Below are 19,126 nucleotides of genomic sequence, written 5' to 3'. Positions count from 1 at the left end.
CTCGAACAGGCCGCGAAGCGTCATGTGGCGCTTCGACTGGTCGTTGATGATCTGGGCGTATTCCTTGTACGTCGAGAAGCTGTTGGCCTTGGTCGCGTGCTGCAGCTTGGCGATCGCGTCCGGCGTCCACATGTGCTCTTCGCCGCGCACGAGGAAGGCGCTGTCTCTTATACACATCTAGATGTGTATAAGAGACAGTTGCTTACTACTGTGACGTAATTTGGATTATAATGTGGATATAATACAAACACCATATACCTGTCTCTTATACACATCTAGATGTGTATAAGAGACAGGCTATGTCGTTTGACGAATGGGTATTGTTGTTTAATGATTGGCTATTGTCGTTTGATGATTGGCTATGTCGTTTGACGATTGGGTATTGTTGTTTGATGATTGGCTACTGTCGTTTGATGATTGGCTGTTGTCGTTTGATGATTGGCTATGTCGTTTGACGATTGGCTATTGTCGTTTGATGATTGGCTATGTCGTTTGACGATTGGCTATTGTCTTTTGATGATTTGCTATTGGCTTTTGATGATTGGCTATTGTCGTTTGACGATTGGCTATTGTCGTTTGATGATTGGCTATTGTCTTTTGATGATTGGCTATTGTTGTTTGATGTTTGGCTATTGTCGTTTGATGATTGGCTATTGATTTTGATGATTGGCTTTCGTTATGACTATATAAAGTTCAACTGGTTGAATCAAGCTCCTTTGGTAACGGATGATTAAACATGCACATTGATAAATTGTCAAAATATCAACGAGAAAGCTGACATAAAGAATTGATAATACATACGACGCAACACAAACTCTAAATATTGCAAGCAAGACAGCGGCGACAATTATTATATAAATGATAAAAACCGACACGATAATCATATTTTTGCTTGGATATCCTTTGCTTACTACTGTGACGTAATTTGGATTATAATGTGGATATAATACAAACACCATATACCATCTAATAATATTTTAATATAGTTTTATAATGAAACTATGAAATAAAGCCGCCTTCACCAGCCTCCTCGGGATTTCACCTATAAATCACATTGCATGAAAGACTGTTTCTTTCTTTAATATTGACACCGTTTAACGGCCTCATTAAATCGTGCTCCTTCTTAATTACAGTTGCTATAAGTGAGGGAAAACTAAGGTAATTGTATTCATAATTGATTAAAAAATAAAAGGATTCAGTTTTGTTTTCAAAGTTAATCCTACATTACGTAAAATATTCCAATGATCACCGATTTCTGAATTGACTTGTCACATTTAATTGATTATTTAGAATATTATTTTATAAAAAAAAAGATTAGGCAGAGAAGATTGTCGGAATGAATTCGCGAACCATTTAGTGAAGTCATATTATGTGGAATCGAGAATGGGCATGTGCATAATTTGGCTGCTCGGCAATTGCAATATCGGACAGCTAAACTCTTTTAATTTCCGAATTGCATTCGCGCGGTGACCCAACATGCGCGTAATCCCTTCATGACCTCAAGATTAACCATTTAACCGCGTCATTAGCAAACAACCCCCCAATAATGGAGGCCCCTGTAAGCCCTTAAACTGGATTGGATTTGGACAGGAATTTAGGCTTCGTTCTGATTGGCCGCGTCAGGCACAGAAGCGCGTTAATTAAATAAAAAAATTCATATTTTTCGATTTGTATTTTAGTTAAGAATTTCAAATTAGTAATATATATATTTCTAAAACTGTGCATATATATTTCATTAAATTCTTTTCTGTCGTATCGTGTTAATATTGACTATTGTTATTAAAATATTAATTACTTACTCCATACTTTTTAGCGCATTTTCTCATTTATGGAAAAAATGCACTATTGTGCTCGCCATGTCCGTCTGTCCGTGACCTCAAGTTTTCGTCGACGAGAAAATACGCTCTCTGTCACTCACTGCAGTGAGTACTGAGTTATATTTTTTTCAGCATTGAATGACGGTTTGCATTTACTTTTTCATATCTTGTTTCTACTGAACTCCGCTTTCGCTTATTGCCACGATTCCCGCACTATCTCGTACGAGACGAACACTGAAAATTTAAACGAATTCTTGTGATGAAAGTTCATCCAGCCTTCCAAAGCTCACAAGCGAGGTTTAAACGCATAACATTAAATACTTACATTCGGTAGTTTCTGGGGTTTCCTGTCGTAAAACGAGGTTAAACTTGAGGGGACCAGGGGTAACGATTACCAATGTAGAAGCAGCGAGTTGGGGGGTTCGAATCCCGGAATACATGTGGAATCACGGGTCGAAATCCGCAAGGTAACCGAGTGGTCAAGAGTCAAAGGTGACACCAAAATGCTACAATACTGTTTTGTGATTTCATCGTCTCGTCTTGGTAGTTGATTAGGGATCAAATTGGAATTACAAAATATAACTGTTGTACTTTACACATATATTTACTCACCGAATAATACAGCTATGGCCCATTAACTACCTATTTCTGTCTCCAGTATAATCTTCTGGAAATCCTTAACTTAAAATCGTTGGACCTTTTTATTGCCTATTTCTTTAAATCTGTTGGCTTCAAGATGAATCAAATGGAAAATTTTGTGCGTCCGTTATTTCTTTACATTGTGAAACAAATATTAATTAAAAGTAAATTTTTTCTATTCTCGGTGGTTTCGAGTTGGAAAGGTTTTTCTTTTTTGCAGAGTTACACTAAGAGAAAAACATAAGAGATCTTTCAATTTACGTTATAGTGAAAATAATAACAAATAGGAGCTGGAAGAATCGTAATGCGCCTAAAGAAAAATTAAAATTAATTTTTCACAGGGGTAGTAGCCAAATTTTGACGGCGTAAGAGTCAATTTTTTACAGCATAGTAGCCTATTTTTGGCCGCATATTGGCCAACTTTTTAATGCAAAGTAGCCAATTTTTGACAGCATAGTAGCCAATTTTTTGGCAACATTTTAGCCAATTTTTGAGTGCAAAGCAGCCAATTTTTGACAGCATAGTAGCCAATTTTAAGGCAACATTTTAGCCAATTTTTGAATGCAAAGCAGCCAATTTTTGAGTGCAAAGCAGCCAATTTTTGACAGCATAGTAGGCAATTTTAGAGAATTACGGCCGGTAAAAGTTTGATTATTTTAGTGATTACAAGAAATATACACAAAAACACATAGATAAGATGTTCAGTGGAGATACAAGTAAATTGAAAAAACGCGTGAGCTTTAGGGAGACAAGTAGTGCTGAACAGATTAATTTCTCAATTCAATTAATTTCTATTAATTGAAACTGTAAAAAAATTTGCAAGTGAAATAAATTTACATGATTTCTCGACAGTCGAAGCTTACTTTTTTTAAGCAAGTTGGTACAGTGAATAAAAAATTTCTAATATTCAATATTCATAATTAATCCATATATATTCATAATTAATTCACTCATATATTAATAATATTCATAATTAATCCATTGCTTAATTGAGCGCGTCAAGTTAGATATTTCTACACACTGCTGAACTACTAACGTTAAATTAATTATTTCTACAACTGCTGAATAATTACCGTTAACTTAACTATTCAAATAAAAAAACTTTTCTACTGCAGGATTTAACTCACAAACCTAAAATTATCGATATATTAAAAACATTTATATCGAATATCCGATGTGCGCGGGTAACTCAGCTAGATCAGCAAATTTCAGAAATTGTTTACCTATGTTATTGATTAAAATTAATGATAGTATTACACATTTTAAAAGTAATAATACTAAATTATCCTAACAATGTCTTTCAAAATAATTAATCATATCTTGAATACTTGCCGACCAAAACAAAACTTAAGTGCCTGTACACCAAGCTCACAAATAGACTTCCGAAAACACTTGTTCCATTCATACTCGTAAACAAAACAAAAAAAATCCAACGAACTCCTTGGTCTAACGTATCATAACTTTTATAAAAGAATTTGCCTTCTCTCTAAGCCCTATTGAAAATTTAATTCATCATGTACACCTCACATTATTCTTAAAGAACTTCGCAAGCAGGTCTAAGCTTACTAGTTAGACACGACCGTATAAAAATATCATGATTTCCTTCAATAATACGATATATTTTAAGTACGGTTAAGGCAAAGCTGGCCGTTAAGAACTCGAATATCCCGCCTATATAGGTCTTAAAAAATTATTCACGATAATTATGAAAGTTATGAAAAAAATGTACAAAAGCTGTTCGAAAATGTTACGAGTAAGACACGCAGCCGATGCAAATTAAACACATAAAACTAAAAAAAGTTTTATCTGAAGCTAAGATTTAAATGCCTGTCATCTAATAAGCTAAGAAGGGCAATTCCACAAAAAATTGCATATAATATTTCTTCAATAATATATTCAAATCTAGCAACGTCTGCGATTCGATATGTTATAATTATGGACGAGTTTTTGGAATGAGAGTATCCGTTTCCCAATTGCACAAGCTTTTCATTAATGAATAATAAGAAGTGCTTGACACGAAACAGTCACGCATGGATAATAGTGGAATAAGTATTTGTCAAGAATGTGGCTGCATAATAAAGAGAAAAATGAATGGGTCGTGCTGTCCAAAAAGTTGCACACTTTCCTACCTACAACACGAGTAATATATGTATTGTATCTACTACGTATAGTACGACGTAGCTCTATAATGCGCACTTATAAGGGCCAAACTGGGTCTGGATGACTCAGTCAAATATATGAAAGAAGGCTTAAAACTATATTGACAATTTTTTGTTAATATTCCTGAGTGTGTGTGTGTGTGTACTCAAGGCTGTCTTCAAGTGTGACTCAAAATCAGAATTCAGTGGTGGAACAGCCAACTTCATCGCTACTTTTCCGCCAATAACATAGACGAAAAATTTACATGGAAGAAATGTTTCATAAATCCATTATGAATGACTTGGGGAAATTCTCTCAATTATTCAGATCTGGATATAATGCTTTTTCATTGGCAAAGACTTTTGTTCATCGAAAATGATATAACGAAAACCATTAATCTTAATCATACTAGCCTAGATCTTCTGATCGCGGCGAACTGGTGAGTTGACTGATGACATATGAGCCTTCAGGGACAAGGAGGACACTAGACAGATCAGCGATGGTTTCTAGCTTCTCTTCGCTTTGTTATTTTAATAATTATACAGAACCCCGCGCACAGGAAACAGATAAATGAAAAAGTGTGTTATGGTCCAAGTAGGCCAATGTGCTAGAACAATGTAGATAAATCTTCATCTAGAGCATGACAATGTCGAGTGCGTCGCATGAGGCTGCGGGTGGCAGGGCCAAGGACATATCGGACAGCAGACATTATTTGTTTGCAGAAAGACATTGTAACCTTGCTTCTGGAGGTGGGACGGAGGTCAAGTTGAATTGGATAGACATAGACATAGAAGGTTCAAAAAGGTCCGTAGAAGCTGGATGAACTTCATGTTGAGATGTTCACGCACTGCCAAGTCGTAACGTCGATAACAATTTTTTAATTTGGAGCTTGTTATCGCAGATGTTCCATATTTCAGAGCTCAGGTGTTGTGGGCTGTTTTCTGAAGGCACTAATTTTGGGTTTATGCTTTCTTTTCCCTCGCTGGACCATAACTGCCGTTAATTGACATTTAGCCAAGAATATCATTGAAACATCGAATTTATTCAGGCAAAGAAAATATTACAAGTTCATTCGCTTACTCGATGAATTTGTGGCCTGATGACGATATCTCGGCACAGAGGTTGCAGCTTCTTGGATGCGTTATCGCTTCGATTGTTGCCTAAATTCATATTTCGATCAGCTTCGCTTGTGAAAAAGTTTAGGTAGCTCGTTTTTACCCTAGAATATGGTCGGAAAATGAGTTTTTTATCAACTTCTTTCTCAATTTTGATCGCCGCTTTCACCTTAAAAATATTGGATTTCGTTTCATGATTTACAGAGGGCTTTATTGCCGTTTTTTCATGGATCTTAGCATTCGTTGGTAGTGATTCTACAACCTGTTTGGGTCTCGGTTGAGGCTCGAATGATTCGTAGTCACTCATGAGCAGGTCAGCCGGTGAGCTGTCAGTGTCTTGCACCTGTGTACCATCATGTTTATTCATCAATCTCTTAAATATACTGAAATTTGTAGTCATTGGCTTTTCTCTCTCATCAATCTCACGTTTTCCTTCAAAGTTTATTCTTCCTTCATATTGTGGGAGCTGTTGCAGGCTCTGCTTTCGCCTCCACTGTAATTTCTCCAGCAAATTTTCTCTCTTCAAAGAATTTGAATTTTGCAGATGACACATTTTCTGTTGTTTTATTTTCTGTTGCTTAAATAAAAAACTGCGAGCTGGTAAATTATTTTCATCACCGCTTGAAGTGTGATCACGATCGTCAGGTCCACAAGATGTTTTCTGATGCATAATCTCATCTTGATGTTCTTGCTCAAGGCCAGATTGTTCCTGCTTCAGCTCGTCCGTTGCTGGATTGTTCCCAAGTTGTGATGTCAGTAACAATTCTGGATCTTGCGTAGTCGTCTCGATCTGATTGTTTACATTGAATTTATTGTGGTCTAGCTGGTGCTCTTGTTGGTGACGAGTCTCAGATTGTGTTTGTTGCTCGTAATGCTGATGTTTGCTTCCCGACTGATGTTGCACAAGAGGTGAAATTGGTTGAGGAGTAAGTTTTTTACGTTGTAGCAACGGTGTTTGTGAAGCCTGTTGCCGCAGTGGCAGCGACATCTGAAGTTGTAGAGGTTGTAACGGACGTTGCAACGGCAACGATGACCGAGGTTGGAGTTGCAGTGAAGGATGTTGCTTGAGGAGTTGCAGGGAGTCGCTGGACGTGTTGCAAGGCATCACGTGGGGCTGCAGGGCTGTGGACCGCGTGTTGCACGTGGTGGTGCGCGTGGTGGTGCACGTGGTGGTGCGCGTGCTCGTGCCCGTACGCCCGCTCAACGTACGCAGACGCTCGCGGCCTCTCCTGCGCATCCAAACATTCTTATCAGTGTAATTTATTTCGAATTTTTGTTGTATATATGTAGAAATATAGATATATAATACAGTTTCTATCATTGTTTTTTTATTAAGTTTTGCCATGAGGTGAAAGATATCAATTGATGAGATGGCGATGTGCTTTTCTTAACAACTCATCAAAACATTACCAATCATAATAGTTATACTACTGTGAAAAATCGGCTTCATTGATATTTAGTACTTTCATGATAACTACTATTTCTGTCATGAAACAATTGTTAATTTGCATTCAATTAATCCAGTTAAGATAATTCAAGCTTTCGATTTAATTAATCGACGCATGTGAGCGTTATTATAATAACTCATGAAAATACGAACTCCTTTGTATTCATTGACTTCAATTATTTTCAGCATTATTGACTATTACACATAGAATTTTTTCATCTCATTGTCTCCATTTCGCGTTGCTGATAAAAGCCAGTAAAAAACAATAAAAAAATAGTAAAAAAATACAACTAAAATGAAAATGAGTTTTTTATGAGCGAAAAGGAAACCCGCATATGATTCTATTGTTTGCAAAACATTGTTTTGACACAATATGGAGATGGCCTCGAGGAGAGACACTACTTTGCCTTTCTATGCAAATCCTGGCAGCGTTACAACGCTAATCTCGACAAGCTATTCATTCCGTCCATCACTCGGTCGTCCATAGAATGACTTTTGTAGCGATGTGAAGAAGCATGTTTCTCTTCCGTATGTATCCCATATAATAATTTCATTTAACTTTGTAATTAATAGTCCTAATTTTATATTAAACCGTCATTTTCACAAAGAAATTGCTGTATCAAATATCAGTTGAAGATAATTTTGGCAATATAATAATATTCAATTTTCCCAGTTTGATATTGGCACAAATCTCGTTTCTGTCACAGGAAATAGTGAAATAATGATGGTAAAAGTTCATTGATGACTAGTATGAGACTTAGAAGCCAATCGCTACAAAATGCAACTTGCAATTCCCCAACAAAGCTGCGTTCTGCCGTATGAACGCGCAAACGCGTGTTCAGAGGTCTGTCTATTCCAAGATTGAACGCAACCTTAACCATTGCTGCTAACTATATTTTGGTGATCACTTAATTCCTTTAATATATTTTATTTAATAACAAATTTCAGCCATTTCAGTGATCTGCCATAGTGCATGGAGTTAATGAAAGAAATTAATGGGTTTTATTGTACTAAAACCCATTAATCTACCAACACACTATCTGTACTAAATAAGCATTAATGCGCCCTGTGCCGGGGCAAAACTGTGTCAGGATGACACACGAGGGCAAAAAGCAAAAACGCAGCGCCATTTTGACAAAATCTCACTTATTTCGTTGAGTGCGTTTGAGCGACTCATGAATGAGAAAATATTGAAAAAAATATAACTCAGTACTCACTGAAGTGAGCGACAGAGAGCGCATTTTCTCGTCGACGAAAACTTGAGGTCACGGACAGACGGGCAGACGGACAGACAGACAGACGGACATGGCGAGCACAATAGTGCATTTTTTCCATAAATGAGAAAATGCGCTAAAAAGATAGAGGCAGACAAACCCAGAAAATGTATATCCAATTTGTGACACGCTTTCTTACCTCCAGCAACGATCAAAGAGCTCTTGATGCGCGCTTTTTGTTGGTCAAACTGTACTAAGTTGACTCACACAAATGGTAAAAGTGCATCGCGATTTAGACAAAGTCTCACCCATATCCTTGAGTGTACCCTCTGACCTCTTGTTGTCGCGCAGTCCGCAGAGGTGGAACGCGCCGTAGATGAGAGGGTTCACGAGGCTGTTCGACATCCCGAAGAAAAATATAACGTCGTCCAAGTCTGAGTCCTGGAAAATAGGGCGATTATTAACTTTTAAGTATAAGTGAATAATATATAACGTCATTCAAATCTGAGTCCCGGAAAATATTATTATTTATCGGGCGATTATTAACTTTTAAGTATAAATGAATAATATATAACGTCTGTTGAATACCTGGTTCTTAAATGCGCTTCTCTTGTACATTTCGTTCGCCGGATGCATGTGTGTCAGTGACATTTTACTTTAGTTCAGTTTTAAAAGCATCTAGACTTTCAGTTGCGGTGTTGGCTTTGGACTGTACAGAAGGAAATGTTTGGTAAGCGTGTGCTATTTTTGAAGATTCGTGTAACGTGTATATTTGACTTTTATCGTGTTATATGTTCGAAATAAATTATTTTACTTCTCGATTATACCTTTATGTGCAATACTAATTTTATGTAACCATTTTTACCTTTGTATATTGTTTGTTTACAGAAACCGATTTATAAAGACAACTGAACGAAAAATCGTGTATTCAAATCCTTCGCCAAACGAATATACGTAACAACGTTATTCAAATCTGAGTCCTGGAAAATAGTATGATTTATCGGGTGAGTATTAACTTTTAAGTATAAACGAATAATATATAACGTCATCCAAATCTGAGTTCTAAAGACATAGGATGATTTTTCCGGTGATTATCATATTTTACGAATAATACATGAATAATATATAATGTCCTTCAAATATGGGTCCTGAAAATTAGGACGATTTATCCGGTGATTATTAATTTTTACGTTGATATGAATATTCAGGTTTCGTGGAATTTTATAATTTTTGATGCACTACAACGGATGATATATCGGTTATGCTAATCTCTAGTATGTGCAATTGAAAATTAACCATTGTAAAACTTAAATTCTTATCGATGCTTGCTCTACTTCCATGAATTAATATTTTACATGCTTCATCATACAGTTCAAGTTTAGGGTACATACATGTCCAATTAGAAAGAAACTGTAGCTAACTTTAAAAAATTATATTTCCATGATATCCGTGGAGTGTAGACTACCTCAAAACACGCCTTACGTCTGAAGTTGCAAGACCAGCCCTCGAATACAATACAACGTAGATTCTTTGCGATTGCGTTTAAACCCCCTAAAAAATTACAATCCCAATTATTAAATTCTTACAAGGGATCAAACACTCAGAATTCAACATTAGATCCGCGCTGTGAGAATTCAACCCTGAGGGTCAAAGCGGTGAAAATTCAAGATCCCAACTTGGATAATTCAACCCTTGGGGTACAAACGGTGAAAATTCAACACTTGAGGTCCAAACGGCTAGAATTCAACCCTTATTGTTCATGGTAATGGTTTGCGAAGCGAGTTTAACAGTCAGAACCCAACAACCGTAAAATAAGTTTTTTAAATGTTCGGTGCCGAACCCAGCAAGAACTGGCATTCGGATGACCCGATTTAAGTTCATAGTTATACCATCGTCAAGTACTGAAGGATCAAAGTGTGATTAAATAATTCAATAAATCTGATTAAGGCGAAGAAGCTGAACCGCTCAGTGAAAATATTCAGACTAAATGCAGCCACGCAAAAAGAAAACACTATATTTCCTCCTTTGATTTTCTAAATTGAAGCCAATTTAGGGCGAAAAATTATAAAAATAACATTGAAGATGAAGGTCTGGCAACCAGCATTCTGTGGTACGGCAGACTGAGAGGGAACACGTTATGTGTCATGCTGCCATCATGCGCCAAGTGTCATGCGTCAAGTGTCATGCTGCCGCTATACGTCATGCTGCGATCCACAAGGTTCATCTCATGGTGCCTGTCAGCTTTATTGATCGCAAATAATTAGTTATACGAATAATGCGGCACCAATGAACTCGAGGATCGCTTTTAGGAAGTCAAAGATAACGGCACCAGTAGAAACTAACAAACCAACTTATAATATAATGGTACTGTAATTATCGTAATACTTAATACTCGGATCATTGCTAGGATCTTTCAAATTCGAAAGATAGTAAGTAAGAGTAAGTTTCAAGTACCTAGCTGGAATAGAGTGCTTAGAGGTTTTTTTTCATCCATCTTCTTGTCTCATGTGGTCACCAAAGACGTACAGTACAAGTCCTCCGAAAACAATTGACCGGGAGAGTACTTACCAGCACCTCGCTGCCCTGATCCTTGCTGTCACCGAAGACGTGTAGTATCATCATGTAGTAGTATGGCGTCCAGCAGATGAGGAAGGCGAGCACAATTATGACACTCATGCGTAGCGCTTTGCTTTTAGCTCGCTTGATCAGACGCTGGCGGTTGCCACCTTGTCCGTCTTGCTGTTTGTTGTCGTTGCCACGAATATTCAGCTCACTCTCTGCCATCAGAGAAGATTGTAACAGCTACATTATATGTACACTTTTTATATCGTCTACACATAAATAATGCTAAATAATATTTCTCTACTAGCACAATCTAAAAAACACTTTTGAAAACACAAAAAATTATGTATGATAATGTTCACGAAAAGTGTAAATTTCGACAAATGATTATCTTGTATTATAAAGTGGTAATCACTCACTGGTGATCACTCACTGTTAATCGTTCATTAATTATTATCAGTTACTGTGCAGGGTGATGAAGATGGTGGCGTAGGTAACCACGACGACCGTGAAAGGCAGCACGAAGAGGGTTAGTATAGACACGCTGCCGTAGACCTGTTCTAGTCACCGAAACTTCGTGTATGATCCGTGCGTCACGCACTGCTCGAACACCTCCACGAACGGTCCCAACTGCACGCTGAACACCACCAACTGCAACCACACGAGCTCATAACGACACGAGTTGTTATATGCGACGAACAATTTAGACAATCTGATTCTTGGATGTATGGAGATCATTTCAGATCCATTTTTGAGTTTTTGCCTGGGAAATGCTCAATAATGTCATATGATTACTAGCCTGAAAATTCTGAGCAATATCGCATCATTCCTTGCCTGGAGAATGCAGAGTAATACATCATTCCTTGCCTGAGGAATGCTGAGGACTGCCGCCGTAACGTAAGCGATGAAGACAGCCGCGTCGCAGTAGCTGAGGGTCTTAGCGCGCTGCATGGGGAAGCGTACGGCGACCAGGCGGTCCAGCCCCACCAGCACCAGCACGAACGTAGACGCGTACAGACTGAACATCTGTGCAGACCATGCGGAATAAAAGTAAATCAATATGGATAATATGCCTTACATTATTTGGTGAATATATATAACATCTGCGTAAGTGGTGACGTCTACGTGGTGACCTCATTGAAGTATACATGTATACCCACGGTTTAAACAAGGTCCCAGAAGAAGTCCTAGAATTTGAAACAAGAACCAACACCAGGGGCCACTTCCATAAACTAAAAAAACTGCGTTGTAACACATCCATACGACATTTCTTCTCACTTCGAGTCACCGACATGTGGAACAGGCTTCCTGATAGCATTGTTGAGGCTCTGAGTATAAACGCCTTCTAGAACAGATTAGACGAAGCTATGCAGGAACAAATGTTCAGTCTTGAAATGACTAGCACCTTACGGACCTTACAATAAGTCCAGCAGCTATCTTAACCAATCGTCAGTTAAGGATATATCGGGTTCAAAAGGCCGGATCCCATGTGGAATCAAGTCACGAAAAGCACAAGAATCGGCAACAGGCTATGGGTCTCTTTCTTCAGTGCCGACACTTCTATTCTCTTCTATTCTAAGCCAATGTGAGCATGAATAAAATGTCCAACATTGTTTATTCAATACAGGAGCGTCTTGACTGGACATCTGCAAAGCAATGCTGAATTGACCTCTTCCACCGACTTCGACCGTAAGCAAACATAAGCTTGAATATAATATAATAGAAATGTCGGCACTGAAGAAAAAGGCCTATGACCTGTTGCCGATTCTTGTACTTTTTGTGATTTGATTCCACAAGGGATGCGGTCTTTTGTGGGATGTTAGATCCGGATGCGGCATCAAATCCATTTATTAACTGCTGTAGGAACTTTTGCATGGCCCTTAAGGATTTATGGAAGATGGTTATGCTGGATGTCTTTGAGACAGAGATAAATTGATTGCATAAGCGTGCCATTTACAGTTTAGTTTAAAATCACATGCGCGATGTAGAGCCTATTGGTTCAAGCAAAAATTGCACAATCTATTGTTCTGAATGATAAAATTAACCTTTTTTAAGAAAAATAATAGCTTGATTGATAGACAATTTTTAACTGAAAAAGAAGTGGTCAAAATATGCTGAACATTAATGCAGCATTCCACTTGCCTTCATCCCGGTTATTTAAACACTGCATTTAAACTTACCTGCAAATATTTGGCAAGTTTGCAAAGAAAATCTCCGGCTAACCATTCTACAGTGTAGGTCCAGATGGTCTCCACCAGCAGGCAAGCTAATGTCACGAAAATGTCTGCGATCGCCATGTGCAGAATGAGTTTGTGCATCGTGGATCTCGAAAGTAGCTTCTTCCGTTGCCGAATGCTGTAAACTGTGGCGCCATTGCCGATCAGTGAGAAGATCGTCATGAGTCCAAGGACGATAACTTTGACTAATGTGTCATGAGAAAACTGGGGCGCGTGTCTCCCTGGCCCCTTTGAAATTGGCAGAAAAACTGAAGAGTTCGAGAGAATTGCTGACATTTTGATCAAAAAGTAGTGCTGTCAAAAGATAACAACGAAACGAAACCTTGATAAATGAGAAATACAAGTGAAAACGTGAGTGCGGTACATGTCAGGATTATTGTTATTGTGGTATAATGGAAACAAAATTTCAACCAGTCGACTTAATAACAATTTGCAAACGAAAGTACTTCAATGTAATAGAGAGCTCAATTTGAAACGATATAATAGGACACAAAAACATTTTACTACCGAAACATTTGGAACACCGCATCATTTCAGCCTAAGAATTGATCATCTTTCTTTTTGGGACCATAAATTGTTTAAATGAACATATTTTTTGGCTTACGCATTAAATTTTCAATAAGGATTTGTAAATAGAATCTAAGGTAACGAATGCATTTTTAGAATAAATCTGGTATGGATTTATGGCACTCTGAAACGCAAACAAAGCACTGTTGGCGTGAATGCTGCCTTATTGAAGATATATATATATATATATATTTTAAATCAACTTCAGACTTTCTATGTGCAAGCTCATTAGTGAGCAACTCATTATAACCGGAAATTCGAGTTATCCTAAATTGCTGCAACCCCAGACAAGTCCAGGCGCGTACTGCGACATGGAACGCGACTCAGGCACTCAGCCAGCCAGAGAGACTACTGGAGGTTTGTCCCACGCGCGGGTGCGTATTGGACAGACCATGGCTGAACTATACATGCGTCGCTTCAACCATGGGACAGACCACCCACTTGAAGATGACGTGACCTCACTCAGAGTGCAATTATCAATGTCACTAGTGCTTCTCTACTCCAAGTTGAATGTAGTACGTACACTAACATTAACCACAAGTTATCATTTGTCACTCAAAAATTAACTTTATCTTATTGTTTGCCATCATTTTTCTTTATACCCGTGATTTAGATAGAAATTTCTCAAAGCGTGAATAATACGTTGAACATGGCATGAAATTAAAATTGTTAAATCAAGTACAAGTAGTATGAGCGTTTAACTGATATAGAACTGTTACCCCGGCCATATTTTGCTAATTTAAATTATGTAAGTGAAACCTCGCTTGAATGCTTTTTCAAGAAATCGCATGCTAATATGATTTCATGCTGAAATTGAAGACGGTTGTTCATAATGGGTGCCAAACGTCAGCATATTTCAAACATTAATGTATAAATATTACCAAACAAAGTATTGATTGAACCTAATATAGAACACCATAAAAAAATACTAGTGAGACTTTAAAAGTTATTAGTCAAAGGAGAAACGCCTATGATATCAATATATTATCGACTCTTTAATGTTACTTGGCAACGTTGCGATAGCTCAGCCCTCCACCCTTCTGTAGAAGGTGGGGAGTGTGTTTATGTGATGTAAAATTAGACTTGTATATCTTCAACTCCATTTCGTTCTTTATTATTTTTTTCATTAATTTAAAATTGTGATTTTTCTTCATATGAATCACTTCAATGGTGCATCGCTTTTTCTTACCAATCGAAAACAAAACATTGAAGACGCTTTACTGTGCCTACGCGGTAGCTAGTGTACAAATGATAACTTGACTCTAAACTTTTATTTGTTCATCTCATAAATTTCCGATCCTATCTCGCAGTCGCACTGCTTTTAGTGCTTTACATTTGTAAAATTCTCTATTTTTTAATGCAATACAAAAGTTAGGAAAAACTGGAATAATTTCTATTCAACAATGTTACAGATGAATTTCAGTTGAGGTCAGAAGTTCAGAACTATTCATGTCTCTGATGTCAGGATGTGGCCCATTGAGGCTTGAGCCCACGAGCCACAACCTAATTTACGAGTCTGACCATCCCTAGTCTTAGGCTAGACAGACACTCGAATAACTGGTCATTATATATATCCTATACCTTGTAAAACTCACCTAATCAATAAATCTGTAAACACTGCAAGTGCAAGGATACTAAAAACTAAAAAGATATACCTAAATTTTATGTCTTTTGCTCTTTTTCTTGCCCTGTCTGTGAATTTGTGAAATAAAGAGTAAATAGAACTAATAATGATTTTAAATACATTTTGTGTTCGGTTGCCTCTCTTGTAAAGTTGTGAGGCTGTGATAGAGCCATTCTGAAAAATTTAGCAGAAACCACACAATGCACCCATAAATCATTAAATGAGACCAAAAATGCCCTGACTGCTGCTGGTGCCTGGTGACTGCCTCCTAACATCTAGCCAATATAAAGCATTTTATAGTTTATACCCTAGTATACCTAAATTTTATGTCTTTTGCTCTTTTTCTTGCCCTGTCTGTGAATTTGTGAAATAAAGAGTAAATAGAACTAATAATGATTTTAAATACATTTTGTGTTCGGTTGCCTCTCTTGTAAAGTTGTGAGGCTGTGATAGAGCCATTCTGAAAAATTTAGCAGAAACCACACAATGACAATGCACCCATAAATCATTAAATGAGACCAAAAATGCCCTGACTGCTGCTGGTGCCTGGTGACTGCCTCCTAACATCTAGCCAATATAAAGCATTTTATAGTTTATACCCTAGCTAAATTTCTTCCCTAAAAAATGATAAAGCAAAATAATTTTTAAAGCAATTTTTTAATTTTGTAGTTAAATTGTCATTTGAATCCAGAAATTTTGGAAAATTCAAAACCATTTTCTGGATTTTGATTAGGTATTTTAAAATATATATATATTAATAATATTATCAATTCCCATTTCCCAATATACCAGATATGCCATGAAATTTGAAATATATTAAAAATTTCTCACCTTAACCCTTTCACGGGTCACGGGTAAGTTACCATATATGATCACTTGAAATTGCGTCACAAAAAGCATCACCACGTCTTCCTGTTTATTTTTGAGGCATCCTTATAAAGTTATAATGCCTCAGTCAATCGCTAATTGTCTGACCATCGTTCTATCTATAGCTTCACTTCACCAGCTGCAAAGTCCACAAATTGAAATAGGGTAAACGCAGTATATTCCGACACTGGCGACACATTAAGGACACATTGAGAAATGAAAAACTATAAAAAAACGTATGCGTTACGTAAGTTCTGTTGCCTTCACATGACTCTCAAAACACTTTAAGGGGACTGTTTTGGTCAAAAATAGAAAATTTTGGCTTTTCTGCTTTCTAGTCTCATTTAAAAGTCCAGAAACGGTGCATCAGTGCATCTGAAGAGCCCAAAGCCATGTTTGTGTGTTCATTTGCTCATTCAAGGCAGTTGTCAAAGCATTGATTTTACCTAGGCTATGCCTTCAATGATTACAAATTTCAGTTTTTTGGCTCTCCTGATAAGTTGGAATTTTTATCTTAAAAACCTCCTATGATTTTCAAGCTGCAGCATTGAGAGATATACCATTTGATCAGTAAAGAAAACCTCTACAATCCATTTGATCATTTTTTTATTTCTTTATAGTTAGGAATTTAGGATTATATATTGGAAAAAGGAATGGAGAGTAGGCAAAAAACAAAAAAATTTCAGAAAATCCTCCCTCCCACCCAAACAAATTAAAATTTCGAAAAATTATCTGATGGTTTCTAGATATGGTCTTTACAAATCAAATGATATGTGTCTCAGACTCAATGTTGTAGTATGTTTATTGAATGAGGAGATTTTACAGTACTTACTTTTTGCTGTTTTCTATTAATTATACATTTTCTTTTATTTTTTTAAAAGCACATAAAAAGGTCTTAGATTTTTGTGTAACAAGTCTCAGAACAATCTGTCCATAAATAAAAAAGTTTTTGATCAAAACAGTCCCCTTACTAAGTAGGAAACTTTGAATCTAGTTCATATTTCATAATAACATACCATTGATACCAAAGTGAAATAAATGCAATAACAGACTAACTAATCTGTCTGAAACCAGCTCTGCTGATTATTTGGATCTCATAAAATGGCCTGTAATTTTGCAGTATTCATAAAATTGTTATTGATATAAAATTGAACTCTGTTCCACAATGGAAGTGACAAGAATAAGAAATACGTAGAAAGTTTGAAGAGGGAACCAAGGAGCTGAAATTTTTCAATCAAAGTTGTGTTAGCTGAATGCCAGACTTGCGAAACGGCAGTATTTATGAAGCAATGTTTATGCTCAGCAATAAACATATATATATAATGTGATTACTACCAGTTATGCAGAAAAGCTTCTGCCTTAACTTGAAAAGTATAAAAATATATTTATTCCATGCCTGGTTATATGCATGTAGGGGATGATGTGGCATTTCTTGATTATGGCTAATAGTTTCAATATCCTATGAGCCAGCCTGTCTAGGTTTGTTTATATTTGTTGAAATGATCCCCCTCCTTATTAAGTGAATTTGAGTCTTCTAAGTAGACCATAAAGTATCATGAATGCCAGCATTAACACATGACATATTTTTGTGAAATCTTCAAGGAGACCAGCAAATTAAAAATTAACTGGTTTTTAAACAATTTTTTGTTTGCTACTTTGTCCTTCATGCCACAAATTTCAGCTTTGTACCTATTATGCTGTAATCAAATTTATAAATCTTTGTTCTGACGTGCACTAAATATATTCTTTTTTACAAGCAGCTAGTTGAGTAAAGCATCTGCCAGGTGGCAACTTAAGAGTTGTTGACATTAGGTCATTTAAGATCTTTTGTTACCAAGCCCAAACCGGAAAAAGTTGGGCAAATGTCTCCTATGAATGAGACAAAAATACCTGTGCTTGTGGATAATTGCACTCATTCTAATCACTCTTGGGAAATTTTTTTTTACAAAAATTATGAAAACTGGCATAATTTGGCTTGCAATTCTTAAAAATCAACTGTGGAATGGTCATTTTTACCTGTCTGTAATTATATGGAAAATTTGCTCATTATCCCAGAGTGATTCCAAGCCACAACTAAAACAGTCTTGTTATTTTGATCTGTAAGAAATTTAATCCAGTGTTAATTTTTTATTTTCTTGATGACTTAGGCACATATGTACAGAGCTGTTCACAACTCCAAAGCCTGTCCATAAGGACACTAGTTGGCATGACTGCCAAGTGGCAGCAGGAGGCCAGTACTAAAAAAACTGTTTTTACTGGGACATCTACCTGTATAATTGGATTTATTACAACTAATAAAATTGTTAACCCCTCTTATCATGGTAGGATTAAAATATTTTATTTATTATTATAAATTTTATTTCCTGTAAATAGGGCAGTTGAAGGTTGTTCAAAGCACATGAAAACCTCCAGTAGTTTTACGGTTGTGCAGGCATTGTTTTTTCTGGTATCTCCGAGTCTCACAGTATAGCTGGTTGTGCCATAATCAAAATAAGCCCAACTTGGGGCATAAGAACAAATGTACCTACAAACAGCCTCCTGGAATGGAACCTACAAATGTATTCACAAACAGCCTCCTGGAATGGAACTGGTTCATTACCTGTGGACCCCCTGTGTACCATTTTTAATGTGTAGATGTCAGTCAGGGCTACTTACTACAATGTTGATTCTTGAGTCATTGACTTGTTTAGTAATGCCCCTTGCATGTTAGCACTTAATGATGTGTTCTTTAGTGTGACCATTTGAATAGACAAGTGAAACTTTTGGTGTTTGTTAAATGGGAGAAATGTTTTAATATGTTTAAATTAATGTGTTTAGAAAAATCATGAAAAGTTAGCTGATATAAAAATTAATATAAATGTATTAAAAATGTCTGATAAATTCTTTTGTTTCTTTCAG

At 36.7% G+C, this 19,126-nt stretch overlaps 1 protein-coding gene across 1 annotated transcript; it reads right to left on the bottom strand.

Moving 5' to 3' along the window:
- Positions 1-5,941: 5,941 nt before the first annotated feature.
- LOC108679809 (gonadotropin-releasing hormone receptor-like) lies at positions 5,942-13,448 on the bottom strand (the record flags this gene model as incomplete). The annotated part of the gene is given in 6 exon segments (XM_018168535.2): positions 5,942-6,939; positions 8,706-8,812; positions 10,940-11,148; positions 11,398-11,584; positions 11,801-11,959; positions 13,114-13,448. Coding segments are annotated over 6 exon segments (1,993 nt in total), but the record flags the coding sequence as incomplete, so codon positions are not given.
- Between the last annotated feature and the right edge of the window lie 5,678 nt (positions 13,449-19,126).

Source organism: Hyalella azteca, unplaced genomic scaffold (genome assembly GCF_000764305.2).
Source record: "Hyalella azteca isolate HAZT.00-mixed unplaced genomic scaffold, Hazt_2.0.2 contig14630, whole genome shotgun sequence".
NCBI classification, from domain to species: Eukaryota; Metazoa; Arthropoda; class Malacostraca; order Amphipoda; family Hyalellidae; genus Hyalella; species Hyalella azteca.
Note: the sequence above shows the minus strand (reverse complement) of the source record. Positions and strands in the feature narration are given on the sequence as shown.